This window comes from Nothobranchius furzeri, chromosome 12 (genome assembly GCF_043380555.1).
Source record: "Nothobranchius furzeri strain GRZ-AD chromosome 12, NfurGRZ-RIMD1, whole genome shotgun sequence".
Classification (NCBI taxonomy): domain Eukaryota; kingdom Metazoa; phylum Chordata; class Actinopteri; order Cyprinodontiformes; family Nothobranchiidae; genus Nothobranchius; species Nothobranchius furzeri.
The window spans coordinates 69223767-69246247 of record NC_091752.1 but is presented as its reverse complement, the minus strand read 5'-3'; the positions used below and the strand labels follow the sequence as shown (position 1 = coordinate 69246247).

Here is a 22481-nt window from a genome sequence, read left to right as displayed (position 1 = left end):
AGTTTTAAAAGTGGACGTTTTTGTCCTATAATGGCTTGACTGTATATATGTATATAGTAAATTTTTAATCTGTTGCTATATAAAAACTATAAATGCAAAAAATTCAAAATTTTAGATAATTCATAACATAATCAAGACTGATTTGTTCTAAACACCCCAGACAAATAACTCTTTTTTTTTTTAGGAAATAACAGTTTTAGTGGTTTTTCTTTTTCTTTCTTTCTTTCTTTCTTTCGTTCTTTCGTTCGTTCGTTTATTTGTTTGTTTATTTGTTTATTTATTCATAAATTACATCAATGCCTTTGAGTATTCAAACTGGCATTTCAGGGGTTAAAAGCTTCAAAATGATTGAATTTTTTTATGTTTGAGCAGGGCTGAAGTTGTTAAACAGATCTATGAAAAAAAAGTTTAAAAAAAACATTAATGTATACATTTTTTATAGCCACTTTTACAAGCGGATGTTTTTGTCCTCTAATGACTCTTGTATGAAAATTAAAGTGAAGCCTGAGGGTTAAGGCTCATATGATTTATAGAGGCTCAAAGTTCAGTTTCCAATTGTAAATACATTTCATTCTACTGTCAGTTTAAAGAAATAATACAACTGTTATATGTGTGAAAACACAGTTACAGCTGTCTGTAATTCACATAATATGTTTCTGTGTTTCCTACAGATTTTCAACAGATGGTTCTGGTTAAATAAGAAGCTTCAGAAGAACAGAGTGCTCGTGTCAACCACCAGCACCTAGATTTTCTCCACAAAAAGGAAGAACAGAAGAAACTCTGGTCTAGTATGGAGGGAGAGCATCTCCATTTGAATAAGGAGACTGATGCTGCCAGGATTCAATCCTTTAGCCAAAAAACACATTTAAACAAACACACGAGAGTCCAGACAAAGCAGAAACATTTTGCCTGTGAGCACTGTGGACAAAGGTTTCACCAAAAGACTAATTTAACCACACACATGAGCATCCACACAGGAGAGAAGCCTTTTGCTTGTGAGCTCTGTGGAACAAGATTTAGCCGAAAGACAACTTTAAACAGACACATGAGAGTCCACACAGGAGAGAAGCCCTTTCCTTGTGAGCTCTGTGGAACGAGATTTAGCCAAAAGACAAATTTAAACAATCACATGAGCGTCCACACAGGAGAGAAGCCTATTGCCTGTGAGCTCTGTGGACAAAGATTTAGCCAAAAAGGGTCTTTAGATGAACACATGAAAGTCCACACAGGAGAGAAGCCTTTTGCCTGTGAGCTATGTGGACAAAGATTTAGCCGAAAAGGGTCTTTAGATGAACACATGAGAGTCCACACAGGAGAGAAGCCCTTTCCTTGTGAGCTCTGTGGACAAAGATTTAGCCGAAAAGGGTCTTTAGATGAACACATGAAAGTCCACACAGGAGAGAAGCCTTTTGCCTGTGAGCTATGTGGACAAAGATTTAGCCGAAAAGGGTCTTTAGATGAACACATGAGAGTCCACACAGGAGAGAAGCCCTTTCCTTGTGAGCTCTGTGTAAAAAGATTTAGCCAAAAGACAAATTTAAACAGACACATGAGAGTCCACACTGGACAGAAGCCTTTCGCCTGTGAGCTCTGTGGACAAAGATTTAGCCGAAAAGGGTCTTTAGATGAACACATGAAAGTCCACACAGGAGAGAAGCCTTTTGCCTGTGAGCTATGTGGACAAAGATTTAGCCGAAAAGGGTCTTTAGATGAACACATGAAAGTCCACACAGGAGAGAAGCCCTTTCCTTGTGAGCTCTGTGTAAAAAGATTTAGCCAAAAGACACATTTAAACACACACATGAGAGTCCACACTGGACAGAAGCCTTTCGCCTGTGAGCTCTGTGGTAATAGATTTAGTGAAAAGGGAAGTTTAAACACACACATGAGAGTCCACACTGGACAGAAGCCTTTCGCCTGTGAGCTCTGTGGTAATAGATTTAGTGAAAAGGGAAGTTTAAACACACACATGAGAGTCCACACTGGACAGAAGCCTTTCGCCTGTGAGCTCTGTGGTAATAGATTTAGTGTAAAGGGAAGTTTAAACACACACATGAGAGTCCACACTGGACAGAAGCCTTTTGCCTGTGAGCTCTGTGTAAAAAGATTTCGCCAAAAGTCAACTTTAAACAGACACATGAGAGTCCACACAGGTATTTCGCCTGTGAGTTCAGTGGAAAAGATTTACCCAAAAGATCAGTTTAAACGGTCACAAAAGAGTCCATAAAGGACAGAAGCCTTTTGCTTGTGAGCTCTGTGGACGAAGATTTAGCTGAAAGAAATCTTTAAACAATCATCTAAGCATCCACTAGGGCTGAACGATCTATTGCAGGGGTCTCCAACATTTTTTGGCCCGTGGGCTACTTTTACACAATGAAGTACAGCAGAGCTACTGCCATATGATTTATTTACATTGGTACTTTACATGTGTGAATGTGCTTATGTTAAACATGCTATACTTACTATATTAACATGCATTGTACTCACAAGTTGATTTCTCTGTATTTCAGTACATCAGTATATATATTTTTTAAAAGTATCAGTAAACTAGTGACATTCTGAAAACCAAATTAAACAAAACATATTTAGTTTTTTAAACTAATCAGATACTTTCAGATAATGAATAACAAATCTACTTCATGTGAATGATTTGGTAATTTTTTTAGAAGTTAGTAACATAATTTTTTAAGCGCACATGAACAGCTAACCTGTAAAACTGATGATATTTTAAATAAAATACACGCTAAATGTGATGAAAACACAAAAGTCTAAATAGTTTGAATTGAAGTAAAAAGTGTAAAATCAGAAATAAGACTTGTTCCTGCTCTCCTGATTTACTGAATAATTTTTATGGGTTTTTTTGGTCATGAAAGTTAAGTTTTGCTGTGTTTATTGCTGACAATATGAAGGTTGGAGGTTTATCCTTTTTTTTTCTGCATCTTGTAGGTTTTTTTCTCCGCAGGTCTGAAGGCTGTGTGTTACACAGAGCAGAGAGACAGAGAGCAAGAGACCAGAACCAATAGAAATGATCACATCACACCAATCTTAAAATATTTACATTGGCTTTCAGTAACTTACAGGATTGATTTCAAAGACACTTTACTTACTTTTAATACATTAAATGGCCAACGACCTCTGTATATAGCAGAGATGTTTGAAACGTATCACCCTTCAAAATCACTTAGATCAGCAGATAAATCCCAACTGGTACAACCCAGAGCCCACACCAAGCACGGAGAGGCTGCCTTTAGCTGCTATGCGGTCCGTCTCTGGTACTGTCTTCCAATCAATCAATCAAAGCTTTATTTATAAAGCACCTTCCGCAACCCTGTCAGGAAGCCCAAAGCGCTGAACATGGTAAAGTTGTAGGTAAATATATTGAATAAATCAACAAAAAGTCTAAATAGTTTGAATTGAAGTAAAAAGTGTAAAATCAGAAATAAGACTTGTTCCTGCTCTCCTGATTTACTGAATAATTTTTATGGGTTTTTTTGGTCATGAAAGTTAAGTTTTGCTGTGTTTATTGCTGACAATATGAAGGTTGGAGGTTTATCCTTTTTTTTCTGCATCTTGTAGGTTTTTTTCTCCGCAGGTCTGAAGGCTGTGTGTTACACAGAGCAGAGAGACCGAGAGCAAGAGACCAGAACCAATAGAAATGATCACATCACACCAATCTTAAAATATTTACATTGGCTTTCAGTAACTTACAGGATTGATTTCAAAGACACTTTACTTACTTTTAATACATTAAATGGCCAACGACCTCTGTATATAGCAGAGATGTTTGAAACGTATCACCCTTCAAAATCACTTAGATCAGCAGATAAATCCCAACTGGTACAACCCAGAGCCCACACCAAGCACGGAGAGGCTGCCTTTAGCTGCTATGCGGTCCGTCTCTGGAACTGTCTTCCAATCAATCAATCAAAGCTTTATTTATAAAGCGCCTTCCGCAACCCTGTCAGGAAGCCCAAAGCGCTGAACATGGTAAAGTTGTAGGTAAATATATTGAATAAATCAACAGTAAAAGAAATTCAAATTACAAAATACAAAATGGAAATTACAAGATAGATGAAACATACTGGTAAAGGACAAATATGTGAAACACATTTGGATTGAGTGTACCAATGAAAACTGTGAAATGAATTCAATATAAAAGAGGGCAATAGACATTAAGACCTCTCCCACCATTTCCATTTTTAAATCCAGATTAAAAACTAAACTTTTTCATGATGCCTTCCATTAACCTATCCTTGCATCTGTGCTCTACTAGGTCTTTATCTGTACTGTGTTGAATTTATTTTATATGTATACCTATTCTGTGCTGTTTTATTGTGTATTATTGTGTAATTAAAGCGATTACTTGTAATAAAGTGTAGTTACTGTGTAAAGCAGTATTTACTAGGAATGATTAATAAAAATAAACACTAGAATTGAACCTGAGTTACATGGTAATAACAGTTTAAGAACTCAGAAACAATAATAAACTAACTTACTAAGTAATTACCATGGAAGTACTAAGTAATTAGAGGACTGTAAAAGAAAGCGCTACCAATAATTGTACTTAATATGCTTTTATGTTTGTGTGCTATATTCTGTGTCAATATTCTTTGATTTTATTTTACACAACATGATGTGACATTTTAACTATTTCATTTCACTTGTGATTGTTTTAACTACGTGAAGCACATTGGGCTACCGTTTTGTGTATGAAATGGGCTATATAATAAACTTGACTTGAGAGAGAGTTCACAATCATGTTTTGTTACTAAATGAGACTCTCAGCTGAAACTGGGGGAAATATATGATGAATCTAAATCACAGGAGATGTCCAGAGTTTTTAAAGCCTGTGTTCATCATGTTGTGGGGGACCACAATGAGGCTACACTCACACCCAGTTCTTGGTACCACAGACGTATATATTGACTTGGGACTGTTTGTATGTAGATGTAGCAGGACTGGTTGGTGTCTCAACCAGTTGATCGGCCAGCCTATCACACATATTAATCAAACCAGCCCACCATTAAAACATATTACAGATGATAACAACTCTACTGCTTGTACTATAAGATTAATGCACACAATTTAATTTAAGACATTTAACTGCATGTGTGCGCGTGTGTGTTTGCACTGAATGTGTTCGTGCACATGGTTCACACGTGCGAACATCAGCAAAGTAGAAATTCACCGAAAGAAAGCAAATTGACTACATATTAATTTGGTACAAGCATGCTCGCTCTTGGCGGCTTTCGCTCTGTGATTTAATCCCAAAATGGACAATTTCCTTCCGTCATATCAAGAGATGAAACAAAACACTTTCTAACACCTTAAGACTGTTTTATTTACCTGTTCAGTTTTGGCGAGGTGTGCTAGCGGCAGCAGGAGTATCCGGGATGTAGTCCTGTCTGTTTCTTATTAAACAAACATGATTCGGAACAGAAAAGATGCAGAAATCAGGCAAGGGGCGTAGCTCACTAAGCGCCGACGTCACGTTAGTTCCGTAGGAATCACAGAAAGTCCCAGCCTCAGAGTAGGAGCTAAAATGGTTCTAGGAACTACAGTAAAAGGTTCCTAGTTCCTACTGTCCAACGCGCGCAAAAGGGGGCTGGAAACTTCCTAGGAACTACAAAAGGTTCCTACAGTCCGAATGCGTCTTATGAGGACACACAGCAATTTAATAAAATAATGTGGTTCAGAGTCTCCAAAAGCCACACATGCCTGCCTTTGTTCATCTTATGGTGGAAACCGCGGTCTTTCGCCCAGCGGCTCGGGGATTTCCACATTCCTGAGAAGTCCTTCAGATTTACAGTATATGTAAACACTACACCGCCCATCGAGACCGAACTGACGCTATCCTCCCCGGACCGTACCGACGCTGATGTGTAAGTGGCAGTTAAGGCTCCATCAGATGTTGTTTTTCATCTGGTGGTGGGGTCCAGAAGCAGCTGAGATGCTGACCTCAGCGCTCTGACTGGATCATGATGCTGCAGCTAATCAGACACATTTCATTTCCTTAAAGAGTCTTAACACCTGAACTGAATGATGAAACTAACCTAAAGCAGCCAGGGCGCATGATCTATCTGAATACAGTCACACTCACCCTGTCACAAAAGGAAGACTTCAGCTTGTTAGAGAGGAAACGTTTGTGAGGCAAAGAGCTTTTCCAGACAACATCCTGAACAAAGTGACTCCAAGAAGAAGTGAATGGAGGAGAACCAGATGTTCATGGAACAATCAGAATCAGAAGGGTTTTATTGCCATATGTGCGTGAATCACAACAATAGGAAATCGCTGCGGTACTTGGTACAAGAAAAAAGTAAATGATGAGCAAAATTAGAATTAAGAAATAAACACACTGTAATGATAACAATATAGGGAATCAAGAATTATAGAAGCAGCTACTTTGTACGTGTAGTTAGAGGTAGAGGGAGCTGATTTTATCTTCCACACCTCGGTTTGGTACGGAGCAACAACGTTCAAACCAGCGTGTCTCTGTGGCTGTGAGAAGCCTGCTGTTATGTTCCTGATCTCTTGGTTGTCAATTAAGATTTCCATTTCAATTTATTTTATTTTATTTATACAGCCCCAAATGACAAGGGTTGTCTCAAGGGACTTCACAGAACCAAACGTTCCAATACAGTTCAGTTCATTATGTTACTCAGTAAAAGGTTTCCTTATAAAGAACGCAGCAGATTGTATCGAGTCATCCATTCAACTGGGACTGGCTAAATGCAGTTTCAGATGAATTCAAAACCTTCTGTGACTATAAATCTTAACCAGTCGGTCAACAACTCGCTAGAACTGGCTTGTTCAGGAAGTGAACGAGCTTTATTAACTGTTGTTTATCAGTTTGGACCAATCAGAATTTGAGAAGTTGAAGTGGGCGTTTATCAAAGACCTCAGACACCACTCCTTTCTCCAACACTTAGAGAGGTTATTTCACCTAATGTGGAATAAAATGTCAAACATTTATGTGACGTGACTATATTAACCATTAACAATAATATTAACGTGTGAATATATTGATAATCAAACATTAAAATCAACAAATATACTAATCTGGTGTAAATTAAGATCAGGAATAAATCATTATAGGAATGAACATTCATGTTAACCCATCATTCATTACTATAGAGCATTGGACACATTATTAAACACTTTAGACCAGGGGTGTCAAACTCATTTTAGCTCAGGGGCCACATTGAGGGAAATCTAGTCCCAAGTGGGCCGGACCGGTAAATTAAAAACAACTTCAGATTGTTTTCTTTGTTTTAATACAATCAATATAAAACAAAGCTGGAGCCTGAGGACAATGTATCCAAAACAGTACAAGTACAACACCTGAAGTGTACTTGAAAATTTGAAAAAATAAATAAATAAATAAACATTCCTTAGTGATTCAAAGAGCTTACAGATCACATGGCTAGATCAGTTTCATGCAGCACTTAAAGTATATTTGATTCATTTTACTTTACATCCTTTAGCTTTCATCAGCACATCAATATCAGAAGTCACATCCTGAGTGGCGGCCAACTTCAGGATGTGATTCAAGTTCTTGTGTGAGCCTTGAGCGCAGCTTTGTTTTATTTATACTCATTACAGAGGAAACTTGCTCACAAAGATAAGTTTATTTTCACTCTACATTGTAAAGTATGAAAATAAAGTTTACACAACCATCTCGCGGGCCAGATTTAACCCGCTTGCGGGCCGGTTGCGGCCCGCGGGCCGCATATTTGACACCCCTGCTTTAGACTTAAACATATTGTCAATTCAACAAAATATGATTGTATATAACTTATAAAATGAAAGTCATTTTATGAGCCAGAAAAGATCAACTTTATTCAAAGAAGATAGATAAGAAGTCTTGCGTCTTCTGCAGCATCCTGATGTCTTATGATATACCACAGGATAAGTTAAGAGTATTGGGTCGAGATCATAGATTTCACATTGGCACCACGGTGTCAGATTGACCTGTATGAAGAAGATAACTTTTGGTCATTTGGATGAAATACATGGCCTTTTGGTACGTTACACATGGTTGTGGATTGTATTCTCCAGTGGGACGGCCTTCTTTGTCCACCAGGAGGTTGGGACATTGGTACACTTTCATTTATAAGGCCATGCTTGGATTACCCAACTACATCTGTAACTTCATCTCACAGAGAAGTGGAACTTCTCACAGTCTGCGTGCAAATGATCCGCTGTTACTTTGTGTTCCCTTTGCTCACAGAGAACTGGTCAAAATTGCTTTCGTTCACTCTGCTCCTTCTGCACGGAACAGGTTTCAGGGAAATTGGAAGTTAACTGATCTCATCTCCTTGAATACATTTAAAACCAGATTGAGAGCCCTTGAGATGGACCCTGTGTGTTGTAACCAGTGGCATTGCCAGAAACTCCTGCCAACGACGCCAAATGTGGCAAGGTGGAGAAACGAGGGCCCTGCACGGGAGCACGGGACGTGCTTGTGGAAAGAGGGGGGAAGATAAGACAGACTGAGCTTCCTGTCACTGTATCCCAATTGATCATGCACCCTGGCTACTTGTCTACAGGGATGTCCCTTTGGCTGACTGGTTAGCGAGCGTGACTCTCACCCGGGAGTCTGAGGATCGAATCCCGCCCGGGCCCTCGTTTCTCCCCCTTGCCACATGTGGTGCTGTTGCTGAAAAGTGTGGTGACTTTGTTGTAGCAATCTCTTGTGTTCAGAGTAACCATACAACGTCCCTTGTCTGCAGGTAAAGCTGTAATGTTCTGGTCTTTGCTGAGGGAGGAGATGGCTTCTTTCTTGTGGGGACAGGTTAGAAGGTGGAGTCTTCACATTGGAAAGAGCTGCTATAACCTTGATCCTCAGTTCTTTAGCTTCCGTTTGCCTTAGGTTGTTCTTATTGCAGATTCTGTGGCAGTGATGAAGTCTACTGTGGGGATGTGTTACGGAGAAATGGCGAAATTGAGTCCTTTAGTTAGGACACCCTTCTCTGTTTGTGTGAAGTTTCTGTGTGATAAGTTCTTCCCCCACTGGTCCTGGACATCCATCTGGTGGCGATGCAGTCATTTCTGATGTTTTTGGCTGTAGTTTTGGGAATTTGCGTTGTTGCCGTTCTTTGCTCTTCCTGTGCTGCGCTAGCTGAGCCTTTTCAGTGAAGTTGGAAACTTCTTCTAACACTGTGTTAGGGAGAAGTTCTGAAAGCTTCTCTGTGATATTGGAGGTCCTGTGGGTGAGGGCTTCTATGTGTGGCATTTGGATAAATGGGTCTGTTTTAGCCATTCGTTTAGCAGCTGTTGTTGTGCTTTATGAAGAATCTCTTCTGCTCTGTGTCCTTTAATAGTACTTCTAGTCTCAAGCTTTTTGGAAGGAGACTTTGTTGTCGGCATCTCAGGTTGAAACTGAGGTGGTTTCTGTAGTCAGCCAGCTTCCTTCACGTCCACTCATATTCCCTTACAATTCCAAGGGTGTCTTTCCCAAAGTGCCGGGCAACATGCTGGTGAAGACTCTCAGTCAGCCAGGTCATTGATGACTGAGAACCTTCACCAGCATGTTGCCCTGTCAGTCATCAGGACTTTACACCATCGGGCTGAGAACATTCCCACAAAGACTGAAGGAAAAGAAAAGGAAGAAAAACATCAAGAAAGCTCTCCAGAACTGCAGAAACCCTAACTGGGCAGGTGTGTTGCAAGCTTTTCAAAAGTGTGGGGGATGTTGTCTGTGCCGAAAATAATTTCATGTTATTCATCTTGTTAGTTTAATTTGCATAATAGCGGAGCAGGTGCGAATTTTAGACGCGTCACGTGTCACGCACGTCTCCGTTTTAAACATGTTTAAACTTCTTAGGTGTGTTCTTGCTGTGTCTTTCTAAATCCATGCTTTCGTTCTTTTTTTAAACACAGAAACAGTTTTGTTTACCTGTTTGTAGCAACAGTTTCGCCGACGGCTGCCGGCTTCTTCAGGCTGACGCTGATGGTGGCGCGTCACTTCCTTCTCCGTTTATCTGCGGGCAGCAGAGGACGTTGTCGCCCTCTACTGCCCGCTCTCCCCTCTCCGACGATGCAGTCCCATGCGTGGTCCAGCGTGTAAACTCCGTCGTCCCTGTTCATGGTCCCACATCCACGTCTCCTTATCTCGATTGCTTCCTTGAGCCATCTTTTGTATTTTTGTTGTTCGGTGGTTATGATCCGTGTGCTGTCCCAGTCCATTATATGGTTTTCTCTTAAGCAATGATCTGTTACGGCTGACTTTTTTATTGTACTTTCTGCTTCTTCTTTTGCTGCTCTTGTGTGTTTACGATTTGCCTCTTTCTCGCACTCCTTTCTGTGTTCTATTGTCCGTGTATTGAGTTGGCGTCCGGTTTCTCCTATGTATGTTTTATTGCATATTTTGCATGGGATTTCATAGATGACTCCACATTTTTGTCCAGCTGATATTTTGTCTTTTGGGTGTACTAGTCTGTTTCTAACTGTTGTGTATGGTTTTGTTGGTGTGTTTATGTTGTGTTTTTTCATTGTTGCTCTTATTTTTTCCGTTATGCCTCTGATGTATGGTAGGGTTATCACTGGTTTTGGTTCTTGTCTTTCTGGGTTTCTGGTTCTTTTTTTGGGTTGTTCTTTGCTTTCTGTTTTTGTTTGTTGTTTTCCTTTGTTTATCGCCCATGTCGGGTATGCGCAGGTCTTTAAAACGTATTGTATGTGTTTGTCCTCTTGTTTACGGTCTCTCTCTTCTGTTATTATGTTTGCTCGGTGATATAATGTTCTGATTACTGACATTTTGTGTGTGGTGGGGTGTTCTGATGTCCATAATAGATATTGGTCTGTGTGTGTTGGTTTCCTGTATGTGTTTATGTTTAGGGTCCCGTCGGTCTGTCTGGTGATTTTCATATCCATAAATGCTATGCTGCCTTCTGTTTCTAACTCATAAGTGAATTTTATGTTGCCCGTGTCGTCAATATTGTTTAAGTGTTGTGTTAGTGTTTCTGTTTGGTCTTTTGGTATGATTTCCAGTATGTCATCCACGTAGCGTTTCCATAGTTTTATTTTGCAGTTTGGGGGGGCGGTGGCTATGGCTTTTTGTTCCAGGTCTTCCATGAAAAACTCGCACAGGGTGGCTGATAACGGGTTACCCATGGCGAAGCCTTCCAGTTGTTTGTATATTGTGTTGTCGTATGTGAAGTAAGTGGAGTTAGCTACCAGTCCTATCAGTTGTGCTATGTCATCTGCTGTGAGGTTTGTCCTTTTGTGTAAAGTTTTGTCTTGTCTGATTCTGTTAACTACTATGTCTATGGTTTTTTGGGTTGGTGTTTTTGAGAACAGAGATGTGACGTCATGTGAGATGAGTATGTCGTTGTCTTCTATTGTAATTTCCTTTAGTTCTTTTGCCAGTTCTATACTATTTTTGCAGTGTTGGTCTGTATTTCCTAATAACGGGCTGATGATTCTGCTGATATCTTTTGCCATGTTGTATGTTGGTGTACCTATGCTGTCTACTATTGGTCTAAGTGGTGTTTTGTTTATGTATTTTTGGCGTTCCATATATTCTTGGTGTTATATTTGCTGTAGGAATCCAGTGTTTATACATTTTTTCTGTTATTTTGCCTTTTTCGTGCAGTGGTTTCAGTAATTTTTTCATGTTTTTCTTAATGTTTTCTGTTGGATCTTTTTTAAGTATTTCATATGTATTTTTGTCCTCTAACATCTGTTTCATCTGTTGTTTATATTTTTCTCTGTCCATAACTACTGTGGTTCTTCCTTTATCTGCCGGTAGAATAATTATCTGTTCATTTTTGGATAAAGCTGTCATGGCTGATTGTTCTTCTTTTGTAATATTGCTGTGTTGAATTTGGCTGTTTTTTAATATCCCAACTACGTTATTTCTGAGTTCTGCTTTCTTTCCCTCATCTGTGATCTGTTGACATGCTAGTTCTGTTGCTACAATAAATTCATCATATGGTATTTCTTTTGGTGTGACTGCAAAGCTTAAACCTTTCTTTAATATGCTCTCTTCTGCTTCTGTTAGTTTCTATTGTGAAATGTTACATACCCATGAGTTTGGTGTGGAGTTGCCTTGTATTTCTCCCCTCTTTTTCTTGTTTATGAGTCTGTTTAACTTCTTTATGTGTCTTTCTTTTACTTTTATGAACTCTTTTTCCTGTTTTTCCATCATGTGTCCTTTAATTTGTTTATCCATTTGTTTATCAAGTTTGTAATTCCTTTTCAAGTCCAGGTGTCCTCTTTCCAGTTCGTCCTCCACACGCCTCTGTTTGGTTATGACGTTCCTTATCCTCTCCTTGAGCAGTGCTCTCTGTGCTCTTTCTATTATATTTTGTGCTGTCTTGGTCCGGATCGGTGTTTTCAGCTGTAGGCTTGTGGGTGTGATGTTTTCGTCCCGGCATCTTAAACAGAAGCGAAGGTGGTTTCTTAGACGTGCGCGTTTCTGGTGTAATCGTTCCAAACGGCGGAAGTCCTTCATTCCTTGTTGCCCGTATTTCTCTTTGAACATCTTATGTGTGTTCTTGCTGTGTCTTTCTAAATCCATGCTTTCGTTCTTTTTTTAAACACAGAAACAGTTTTGTTTACCTGTTTGTAGCAACAGTTTCGCCGACGGCTGCCGGCTTCTTCAGGCTGACGCTGATGGTGGCGCGTCACTTCCTTCTCCGTTTATCTGCGGGCAGCAGAGGACGTTGTCGCCCTCTACTGCCCGCTCTCTGGAAGGCTTCGCCATGGGTAACCGGTTATCAGCCACCCTGTGCGAGTTTTTCATGGAAGACCTGGAACAAAAAGCCATAGCCACCGCCCCCCCAAACTGCAAAATAAAACTATGGAAACGCTACGTAGATGACATACTGGAAATCATACCAAAAGACCAAACAGAAACACTAACACAACACTTAAACAATATTGACGACACGGGCAACATAAAATTCACTTATGAGTTAGAAACAGAAGGCAGCATAGCATTTATGGATATGAAAATCACCAGACAGACCGACGGGACCCTAAACATAAACACATACAGGAAACCAACACACACAGACCAATATCTATTATGGACATCAGAACACCCCACCACACACAAAATGTCAGTAATCAGAACATTATATCACCGAGCAAACATAATAACAGAAGAGAGAGACCGTAAACAAGAGGACAAACACATACAATACGTTTTAAAGACCTGCGCATACCCGACATGGGCGATAAACAAAGGAAAACAACAAACAAAAACAGAAAGCAAAGAACAACCCAAAAAAAGAACCAGAAACCCAGAAAGACAAGAACCAAAACCAGTGATAACCCTACCATACATCAGAGGCATAACGGAAAAAATAAGAGCAACAATGAAAAAACACAACATAAACACACCAACAAAACCATACACAACAGTTAGAAACAGACTAGTGCACCCAAAAGACAAAATATCAGCTGGACAAAAATGTGGAGTCATCTACGAAATCCCATGCAAAATATGCAATAAAACATACATAGGAGAAACCGGACGCCAACTCAATACACGGACAATAGAACACAGAAAGGAGTGCGAGAAAGAGGCAAATCGTAAACACACAAGAGCAGCAAAAGAAGAAGCAGAAAGTACAATAAAAAAGTCAGCCGTAACAGATCATTGCTTAAGAGAAAACCATATAATGGACTGGGACAGCACACGGATCATAACCACCGAACAACAAAAATACAAAAGATGGATCAAGGAAGCAATCGAGATAAGGAGACGTGGATGTGGGACCATGAACAGGGACGACGGAGTTTACACGCTGGACCACGCATGGGACTGCATCGTCGGAGAGGGGAGAGCGGGCAGTAGAGGGCGACAACGTCCTCTGCTGCCCGCAGATAAACGGACAAGGAAGTGACGCGCCACCATCAGCGTCAGCCTGAAGAAGCCGGCAGCCGTCGGCGAAACTGTTGCTACAAACAGGTAAACAAAACTGTTTCTGTGTTTAAAAAAGAACGAAAGCATGGACACGTTTAAACTGTTCAGAATACAAATCCATGCTCTGCCTCGTTAGATTGGTGTAACTAAAGTTTGTACTGAATGAAACTTTACATTAAACCATGTTGAAGAGAAAAGGATCCGATTAAATCGTTTCCCCTCATTTACAGTCAGGAAGTACAGCGCAGTGCGCGTGGCTCTGGGGTTAATCAAGTCTAACAGTTTCTCTTTGCAACAATCTTCACAAGAAGGCAAAACAGTAAAATGGCAGGTTACAGATATTTACATTTGACTTTTATTTTGACGGATAAACTCAAGGATGTTGGTTGTTTTGAAAGAATTACCCCGATGCACACTGATGCGCACACTGATGAGCTGACATTTTAATCGTTACGTACATCGCGGAGGTAACTAAATCAATCAAGAAATAATTCCCATCAGAACATCAGAGCTTTATACTGGACACTGTGCTCAGCGCGGACCGGAGCGCACACGGTGGACAGTGAGCTGAAGATCTGTAGCGGGGTTCGCAGCGCAGAGCAGAACCACAGCGATGCGGTAAGATTTCCTCCCACTGAAGCGGTCTGGAAAGCCGCTCTCTCTAAGGGATGTGTCACTTGGAAAAATGTTCTCTGATTATGAAACTTTGGCTGAACAGCGCTTGTTCCCGTCTCTAATATGGAGACGCATGACGCATCCAGTCTGAGGCAGAATAGCTCTTCAGCTCAGAAAGCACCTGTAGAGACATTTGATCACACACAAAGTTTATGTGGAGCAGAAGCGGTCGGGCCACGGCAGGTGAAATGTTCCTAGCCTACATGAAGTGTAACATTAATATGTTACTGGACACGCTGGTCTGGTTGGTTAGACCAGTGTTTGAAGTGGAAAACACACACACACACACACACCAATAAAAATAATGCTGATAGCATGGACTAGAAGACAGGTGATGGTTTACGTATTTAAATGATGATCAGGCTGCTGTAAAATGTAATCTCCATCTACATCCAGACACAATTATCCTCTATTCTTTCTCTATTTGCTCTGCTCTTGTCTGGGCTGATGTAGCTGATGGTGTGCGCCTATAGCGGCTGTAACGCACATTTTACGCATTTGGAGAGGTGGGCTGGATGCTTTGCTTTTACTGGAAGATGGATTTTTAAATTTTTTTTTTCAAAAATGTCGGAGATTTTGCCCCATGAATAACCGTAAAAATACTGGTGTGCATGTACCCTTATGAAAGAGTCCTACGTGGAGAGGTCATTATTAGAAGTGCAGGTTCTGGTGCCTATAAATGAAAAAAATGAATGAAAATTAAATTGGGAGTTTTTACTTCATATTTTAGAAATAAAAATGACGGGGGAACACATTTATGACATCTTTTTAAACGAAATATTCTAGCGCGACCTGCCTTCTTCACTTAAGTCACTGCTTATTAAGGTCCGTCCAAAATTACCGTGGCCCACCCAAAAACGAAAACCTGGCGCCGCGCCAGTTATAAACCTCTGAAAATTGTTGTTCTTAACTTCATCAAACTCAGACTTTGTACAGCTAATGTCAAGATGTAAAACTATGAGTTCAGTCGAGCTCTTCCCTCCCTCTCCTGTTTCTCCTTAAACCCGACAGCCGATATCGGGTTTAAGGAGAAACAGAAGGGGGGGGGGGGATGAGGCAAACAGAGTGAGTGCGACATAGAGAAACCAGACTGGTGTGGAAGTGAGCAAAACGGCTGGGAAAATGTGGGTGCTGAATCCCCCACACCCCCCACGGGTGCGACGCCCATGTAACTGGGCCTTTGTGAAATCTACAAAGAAGTCTGGAAAAGCATCCAAAACAGCAACCAGCAAAGAAAAAGGACAACAGGCGCAAAGGCACCGTCATCCCATACGTGGCAGGAGTCGCAGAGAAACTTAGAAGAATCTTCTCCAAACACAACATCCCAGTAAACTTTAAACCCAACAACACCCTCAGACAGAACCTGGTCCATCCAAAAGACAAAACACCCAAACAGAAGCTCAGTGGCGTCGTTTATGCAGTCCAGTGTAGAGAGGACTGTCCAGATCTCTACATCGGGGAAACTAAACAACAATTACACAAACGCATGGCACAACACAGGAGAGCCACCTCTTCAGGTCAGGGCTCTGCAGTCCACCTACACCTGAAGGACAAGGGACACGCCTTTGAAGATGACAATCTACACATTCTGGACAGAGAAGATAGATGGTTTGAGAGAAGAGTAAAGGAAGCTGTCTATGTCAAACGTGAACAACCTACTTTAAATAGGGGAGGGGCTTAGATTTCACCTTTCCAGTGTCTATAATGCAGCTTCGGATCTCATTCCTAAGCAGTTTCAGTCCAGGTCACACCTTCCTGCATCCAATCACCACAACGACTCATCAGGGGGTAGAGAGGAGGGGTACCCAGAGTAGTTTCTGTCAAACATCGCCTCGTCTTGGATGAACACTACACACTGCTCGGGCCAAGAAACAAGGAGCAGAAAGCGACGACGTCATCAAGTCCCCTCAGGTCAAACAGCTGGAACTAGGTGTGAAAGAATGAACTCAGAATAATAAAAGGGGAAACGAGTCGTGCACGGTTGCAGAGTAAAAGGGGAACTGAAAGCTCAAATGGAGGTGGTGATAACTAATGTTTTATGTGTGTTTAACCGTTGTACATCTCATGGACTAGCCTGTGTGACAGTTTTGTTTGGAATGTGTTAAAAGTCATGTTCAACAGACAGGGTGTGCTTATAAGATCTGCAGCAGAAACAGGCGTGATCAAGCATGAGTAATGTATAACATGCACTGTGATTGGAGCTTTTTGGTGATGACCTGGAGCTGACGACATTTAAGGTATAGAACCCGTGACTGGGGACAAATCGGGGGCTCTCGTCTAGAGAGAGTCCGCAGAGAGGGTTTGCTTAATCAGAGCGATGGAACAAGCTTTGTTTGGTCTTGGAACACCAGCGCTGGCTGTGAACAATAATACCAACGGGTGTGTAATGCACTAACACATGAGTCAAGGATGGAGGGTCTTCTACCCAATACAGAGGGATCTAGGTCCACACTGGTACCTATGGAATCCACCACTGTGGTCACTGACCTACTAACGCAGGTTCTCCTGTAATAGGAGCTCTCATCGATCCCAAAACTATAAAACTCACCGGAGTTCTAGATACGAAAGGGAAAGAAGGGATTTTACAACTAACCAGATTTCTCTTGCAGCTTTCCAGCGGTTCCATCAAAAGATTCAATCTTCCAGGATTTGGTATTGGCATTTTACTTTTAATCATTTACTATTTAACATGTTTTACTATATAAAGTTTTCTGGTTTACATTTTTGCTTTGCATATCACACTTACTCAAGGTTTTAATGTTAATCAAAAGCTTTTACATTTTACATTATTATCAACCAAAACCATCTGAACCCTTTGATGCATGAATTATGAAATCTCTACCATTATTTCTGTAACAAGTTTTTCATTCATCTTTAGGTGTGAATGAAACAAATTTCAACAAATATTTTTGTGACATTTAATAATTTACTAATAATTTATTACACGTCCACCTCAGTGGACAGCGTGCATTCTGAACATGAAACATGTTGGCTGGACTTACTGAAGTCCAAATGGAGGGACTCACATGCAATAAAGTCTTCAACAGCTGTGCTTAATAGCAAAGATAAATAAAAACTATTGTGAGTACCTGTCCACTGTAGTGACCGTTATGCATCAAAGGGTTAAAACAACCAAATCAAACAAAAATAAAACATATGGAAATGATATTCTTTTTGATCATTTCCTTTTTTATAATCTTCAGCTTGATTATCCACAACAGGGATACAGTTACGGATGAGTAAGCGGGATGAATAAACTTGTTCCATCAACCTTATCAAACTTTTACTCATCTCTTATCTGCTTGGAGTGAATTTACCAGTGGCGGCTGGCCAGTAGAGGGCGATAGGGTGCCGCCCTCCCATTTTCCCCTGTGTTTTTGATTTTTATTTAAAAAAATAAATGAATAAAATTAACAATAATCACATATTCTAAGTTAATTGTGTGTTTTGTAACAAAAATAAATCATATATGTATATATTGATATTGGTCTCTGCCGGTCTCTGCCGAGCGGTGGAGGCTGTGTGCTGTTTTTCAATCGCCCAAACAGGACGAGACCAGCTGTCCAATTGCTGACAAGAATATCAAAGGGTAGGAATGGGAATGTATCCAATCAGCGTCGACGTTGTTTCAGAACGTTTCAGAAGCATGATGGGCGATGGAGCTACCGCCAAGGCTTTCCTCTGTTCGGTAGAACTCGGAGAGTCTCGACTCCAGCACGTTTTTGGTCGTGACTCGTGACGGTCATGACGCAGACGTAGACATGGACACCAGTGCGCCTACAACATGGATACCGGATCTCAGCAGCCACTGAATTCAGTTCGGTCTCTTCTCCAGTATCCGTTCGAGAGGAGAACTATGGTGGAAAAACTTAATGTCAAAGAGCTTGGACCAGATCAGCCCGACGTAAAGATAAGCCAGCAGGACAAGGAGAAGGGTAAACTGTACACACGACGCTTCTCCCAAAATTGGTACACCAGGAAGCAGAAGCTAGCTGGATGCAATCACGCTAATGCGTTATTTTGCTTTCTGTGTTTGTTATTCAAAACGGCTGGGATCCACAGAAGGTGGATGTGGAACTTGTGTCTCATTGGGGACTCCATTCATTCTCTGACTGAGGAATGCAGCGCATCAGTGCAGCAGCCAACAAAGAAACGGAGGACGTTTGGACAGGGAGAATAGCAGCTGGGTGCAGAGGTAAGCTGTACATTACATTTCTGTAAACAAGATAATCAGAATCAGAAATCCTTGGTTGTCCCACAAACCGGGACATTTGTTTAATAACATGTACATTGTTTAATGTGCAATAACTGTAAAAACTAATTTCAACACACATACCTATTATACATATTTAATCATGTAAATGTGTATTTCAAGTAAATTTGTACATACATCAATCTAATTCAGTGGTGGGCAGTCAGGGCCAGCAAAGCCTTCTCTGCTGGCCTAAACATACTCAAAAGCATAAATGTATTTTTTTTCCTTTGGTAATTATTTTTAAATAAAAAAATGTTTACTGGTCTATTTTCTTTATATCCTTTTATACCCACTTGGCTGTGCTGCTTCCAGTGTTAAAATACCAAGGCTGGGTGTTATCCAATCAGATTTAAGCTAGCTTGTGTTTTCAGGCAGATTAAGTCTGCTCTAGGCCTTCAGAATCAATCGAGAAGCCCGCTGTCCGCTGTAAGTGAACAGAGACGAGCCAGTTGCGATAGCCAATCAGCTCACGAGTCAGCTTGGCCCGGGCCAGCTAGCTGGCCTCACGCAAAAGTTGACATGAACGCATCCTGTGATTGGATAAGCAGTAGTTAGAACTTTTCTAGCGGCATGAAGCAAAATATCAAAACTAAACACAGAGATTTGTATCTATAGGCAGCTATCGGTGTATTTTTGAACACCTGATGGCTGAAAGAGGAGAAGAGACAGACTTGGTTGCAGATTTACTTGCCACACCATTTTCAAGACGGACCTTTCAAGAAAAAATGGATCTTGTGAGAACAGGTCGTCCGACTCCAATGCTAGCTGGCTTGTCCCAGCAGGGGAATGGATTTGTTCGTCATTTTCAGGCAAGCAACTATGAACGGTACCCATGGCTAACAGCTTCAGAGAACCGCTGCAGGTTATTCTGCTGGGAATGCCTGTTGCTCGCATCAGATGGATTTGGTAGCATTAAAGCGCGTTAAAACGTACGCCAGAAACACGACCGGGCAGACACGGCTTTCAGCATTAGCCTCCATGTCCATAGAAAAGGATCCACTCATGGACCTGAAGCACACAGATAAACTGTACAGAGCCATTGAAGTTTTCCTGAGGAAAGAAAGAAGGATGGATTTTATTTTCTAATGAGCAGGAGAGGAGGAGATCCATGCTGGACATTCATGTTGGTGAGTAGAAACATTTTATTAGTATTTTTTAAATGTTTTGTCATTTTATTTTGTTAATAATCAATAAATGGTAACGAAATAAAATGGCAAAATGAAATTATTCTGTGTTCTGTTTCTATGCAATTTATATTGTGAATGACGTGGTGTGTGCAGCTGCGCCAACATGTTCAATTGTTTCGCGGTACAATTTTCTCCAAAACAAATGCAAATAATGTGTTTGCTTTACTTATTTATTTTATTGTCTCATCTCTTAAACCCGTATTTCATTTTTGAGATTTGACTGTATCTGTGGTCTTAGTTTCCTACTCTCAACTGGGAATGCGAGTTTGATTTTAAAGGCTCTGGAAATTATGTGTCTTGACCAGCCACTGGTGTGTGTGTGTGTGTGTGTGTGTGTGTGTGTGTGTGTGTGTGTGTGTGTGTGTGTGTGTGTGTGAGGTTTCTCCAGCTGTGATGTCCTATTGATGGTATTTTAAGGTGTATTAAATTAGATTGGGCTGAATAGGAAATCACTGAAGGCCCAGGGGTGGAACGCACCGCCCGCCACTGATCTAATTCCATTTTACTTGTTACACTTCTGCTGCAGCAAACAAATTTCCCAGATTTTGGGACAATAAAACATTTCTGATTCTCAATGAGATGTTTTTACATTTGAAGTAAAAACATCTCATTGAGAACCAGAAATGTTTTATTGTCCCAAAAACTCGGAAATATGACATTTGTAAGAGGATACTGGTGACATTATTTCCTATGAAAGTGTTTCCACTTTCCATAAGTCCTAACAGTGTAAATTTCTGGCATTTTGTCTAAGTAGTGTTTACTACCATTACTGTAACAGTGACCTGCTCATAATTTTTGGTATTCACTCAAATATTGAAATTAAACAAAATGTTTTTGTTACTTGCCTCTTGCATTGCCTATTTACCATTTATGGTCATGTTATTTTATGTGCAATTTAATGCAGTATTTTTCAACCTTGGTCCGCAAGGCAGCGTGCCAATAGTCAGACACACCTGGATTAATCAGTTTGTCCAATGATGTAAGACAGGAAATAAGAGTTGTGCTTAATTCAGGAAATAGTAAAGTTGTGCACAAGGCTCAGAAAGCACAAGTTTGTTTAAAAAAAATAGCACAGCCCCACCAAAAATATTTTTCACCAGCCGCCACTGTCAGGATGCCTCCTGGACGCTTCCCTGGGGAGGTGTTTCGGGCATGTCCTGCCGGCAGGAGGCCCCCGGGTCGACCCAGGACACGTTGGAGAGTTTACATCTCCAATCTGGTCCGGGAACGCCTTGGGGTCCTGCCGGAGGAGCTGGAGAAGGTGGCGGGGAGAGGACGGTCTGGAGCTCCCTAGTTGGGATGCTGCCCCCGCGACCCGGAACCGGATAAGCGGAGGAAGACGACGACGACGAGGGACGCTTTTTGTTGATAAAATGTTTGTTTTGTCAAATGTGATTTAGTGTACTGCTCCCTATTTTATTTTTTTGCACTCACGTACCTGTGTTGGCCCTCCCAGGATCCCAGACCTGGTTGAGGTTGTAACAGAAGAACTTGTTTTATGCATTGTGTGTAAATAAACTCAAGTTTGGAGGAAGACATTGTCTCAGCCCATTGTTTGATCTAGCGTGATCACTCTCCGTACCTAAAATAATAACAGTCGTGGGGCTCTAGGTTCACACTTGTACCAAATTAATATGTAGTCAATTTGCTTTCTTTTGCTGAATTTCTACTTTGTTCTTGATGGTCGCACGTGTAGCATCATGAATGGCCTCATTTTGTGGGGCAAAGTTCACACTTTCCAGCTGGGTCACAGCTGGGTCGAGCTGTAACTTCCATCCGCAGATTAAACCACCAGGAGCCGAATAGTCTACAATAACACCGTCTTCAATCTGACTGTTTATCTGCTTGCTGTTCCATCACGAGATGAAGGACCTTCAACTCTAATCAAATAATTTAATAAACTCTTTTATTATAAGATTTACTATAATCATCAAGGTTCATTATAAATGTATTTTTAACTAATGAAATGACTTATTATTCTTTGGTTAATAATAATAATTATTTATGATAATCAGTAATGTGTGTTCAGTAACCAGAAGGTCTTTTGCACGTGTTTACACCTCATGCAGGACTCACTTCAAGGTAACTGCCTCACATGTCTTCCATAGTCATGCTTCCTGTCTCTGAGAGGACGTGTTCTGAGGTTTTGTTAAAACCAAAGCTCCACAGCTTAAGTTCAGTTCTTGAACCAAGATGATACTTCTTCGTGGCAACGAGAGTATCCCAGAGGAGAAGGGTCGGCCGCCTGACTCCTCACTTAGCCTTCTGTCACGCCGATAGAATAGCTCTGAATAAACGCACCTATAACCAGCTGACACTACGAGATTCCTTAAGAATCTGCCCGGATGCAAAGCCACATCTACCTGTGCACCTCACGGCAACTCTAGGACCAGAGAAAGTCGGTACCCTTGGTCATCTGCCGGACCTGAGTACCCCCGAGGCTGACAACATCCTCCAGACCTCCAGATCCACACAGAGGGTCGTCTGAACG

The 22481-nt window shown here is 40.9% G+C and overlaps 2 protein-coding genes across 2 annotated transcripts in view; one reads left to right on the top strand and one right to left on the bottom strand.

The window, feature by feature from the left end:
- The window catches only part of LOC129157262 (zinc finger protein 84-like), a 173059-nt gene that overhangs the window by 72349 nt on the left and 78229 nt on the right, over nucleotides 1–22481 (bottom strand). The window lies entirely within an intron of this gene.
- LOC129157300 (zinc finger protein 235-like) lies at nucleotides 171–4755 on the top strand. The gene has a single exon (XM_054736611.2). It carries the CDS (start codon nucleotides 791–793, stop codon nucleotides 2225–2227), a length of 1437 nt encoding a protein of 478 aa, XP_054592586.2. The 5' UTR covers nucleotides 171–790; the 3' UTR covers nucleotides 2228–4755.

Coding starts and splice junctions, on each gene's coding strand:
- LOC129157300 (XM_054736611.2), top strand. CDS start 791: ATGGAGGGAGAGCATCTCCATTTGAATAAGGAGACTGATGCTGCCAGG.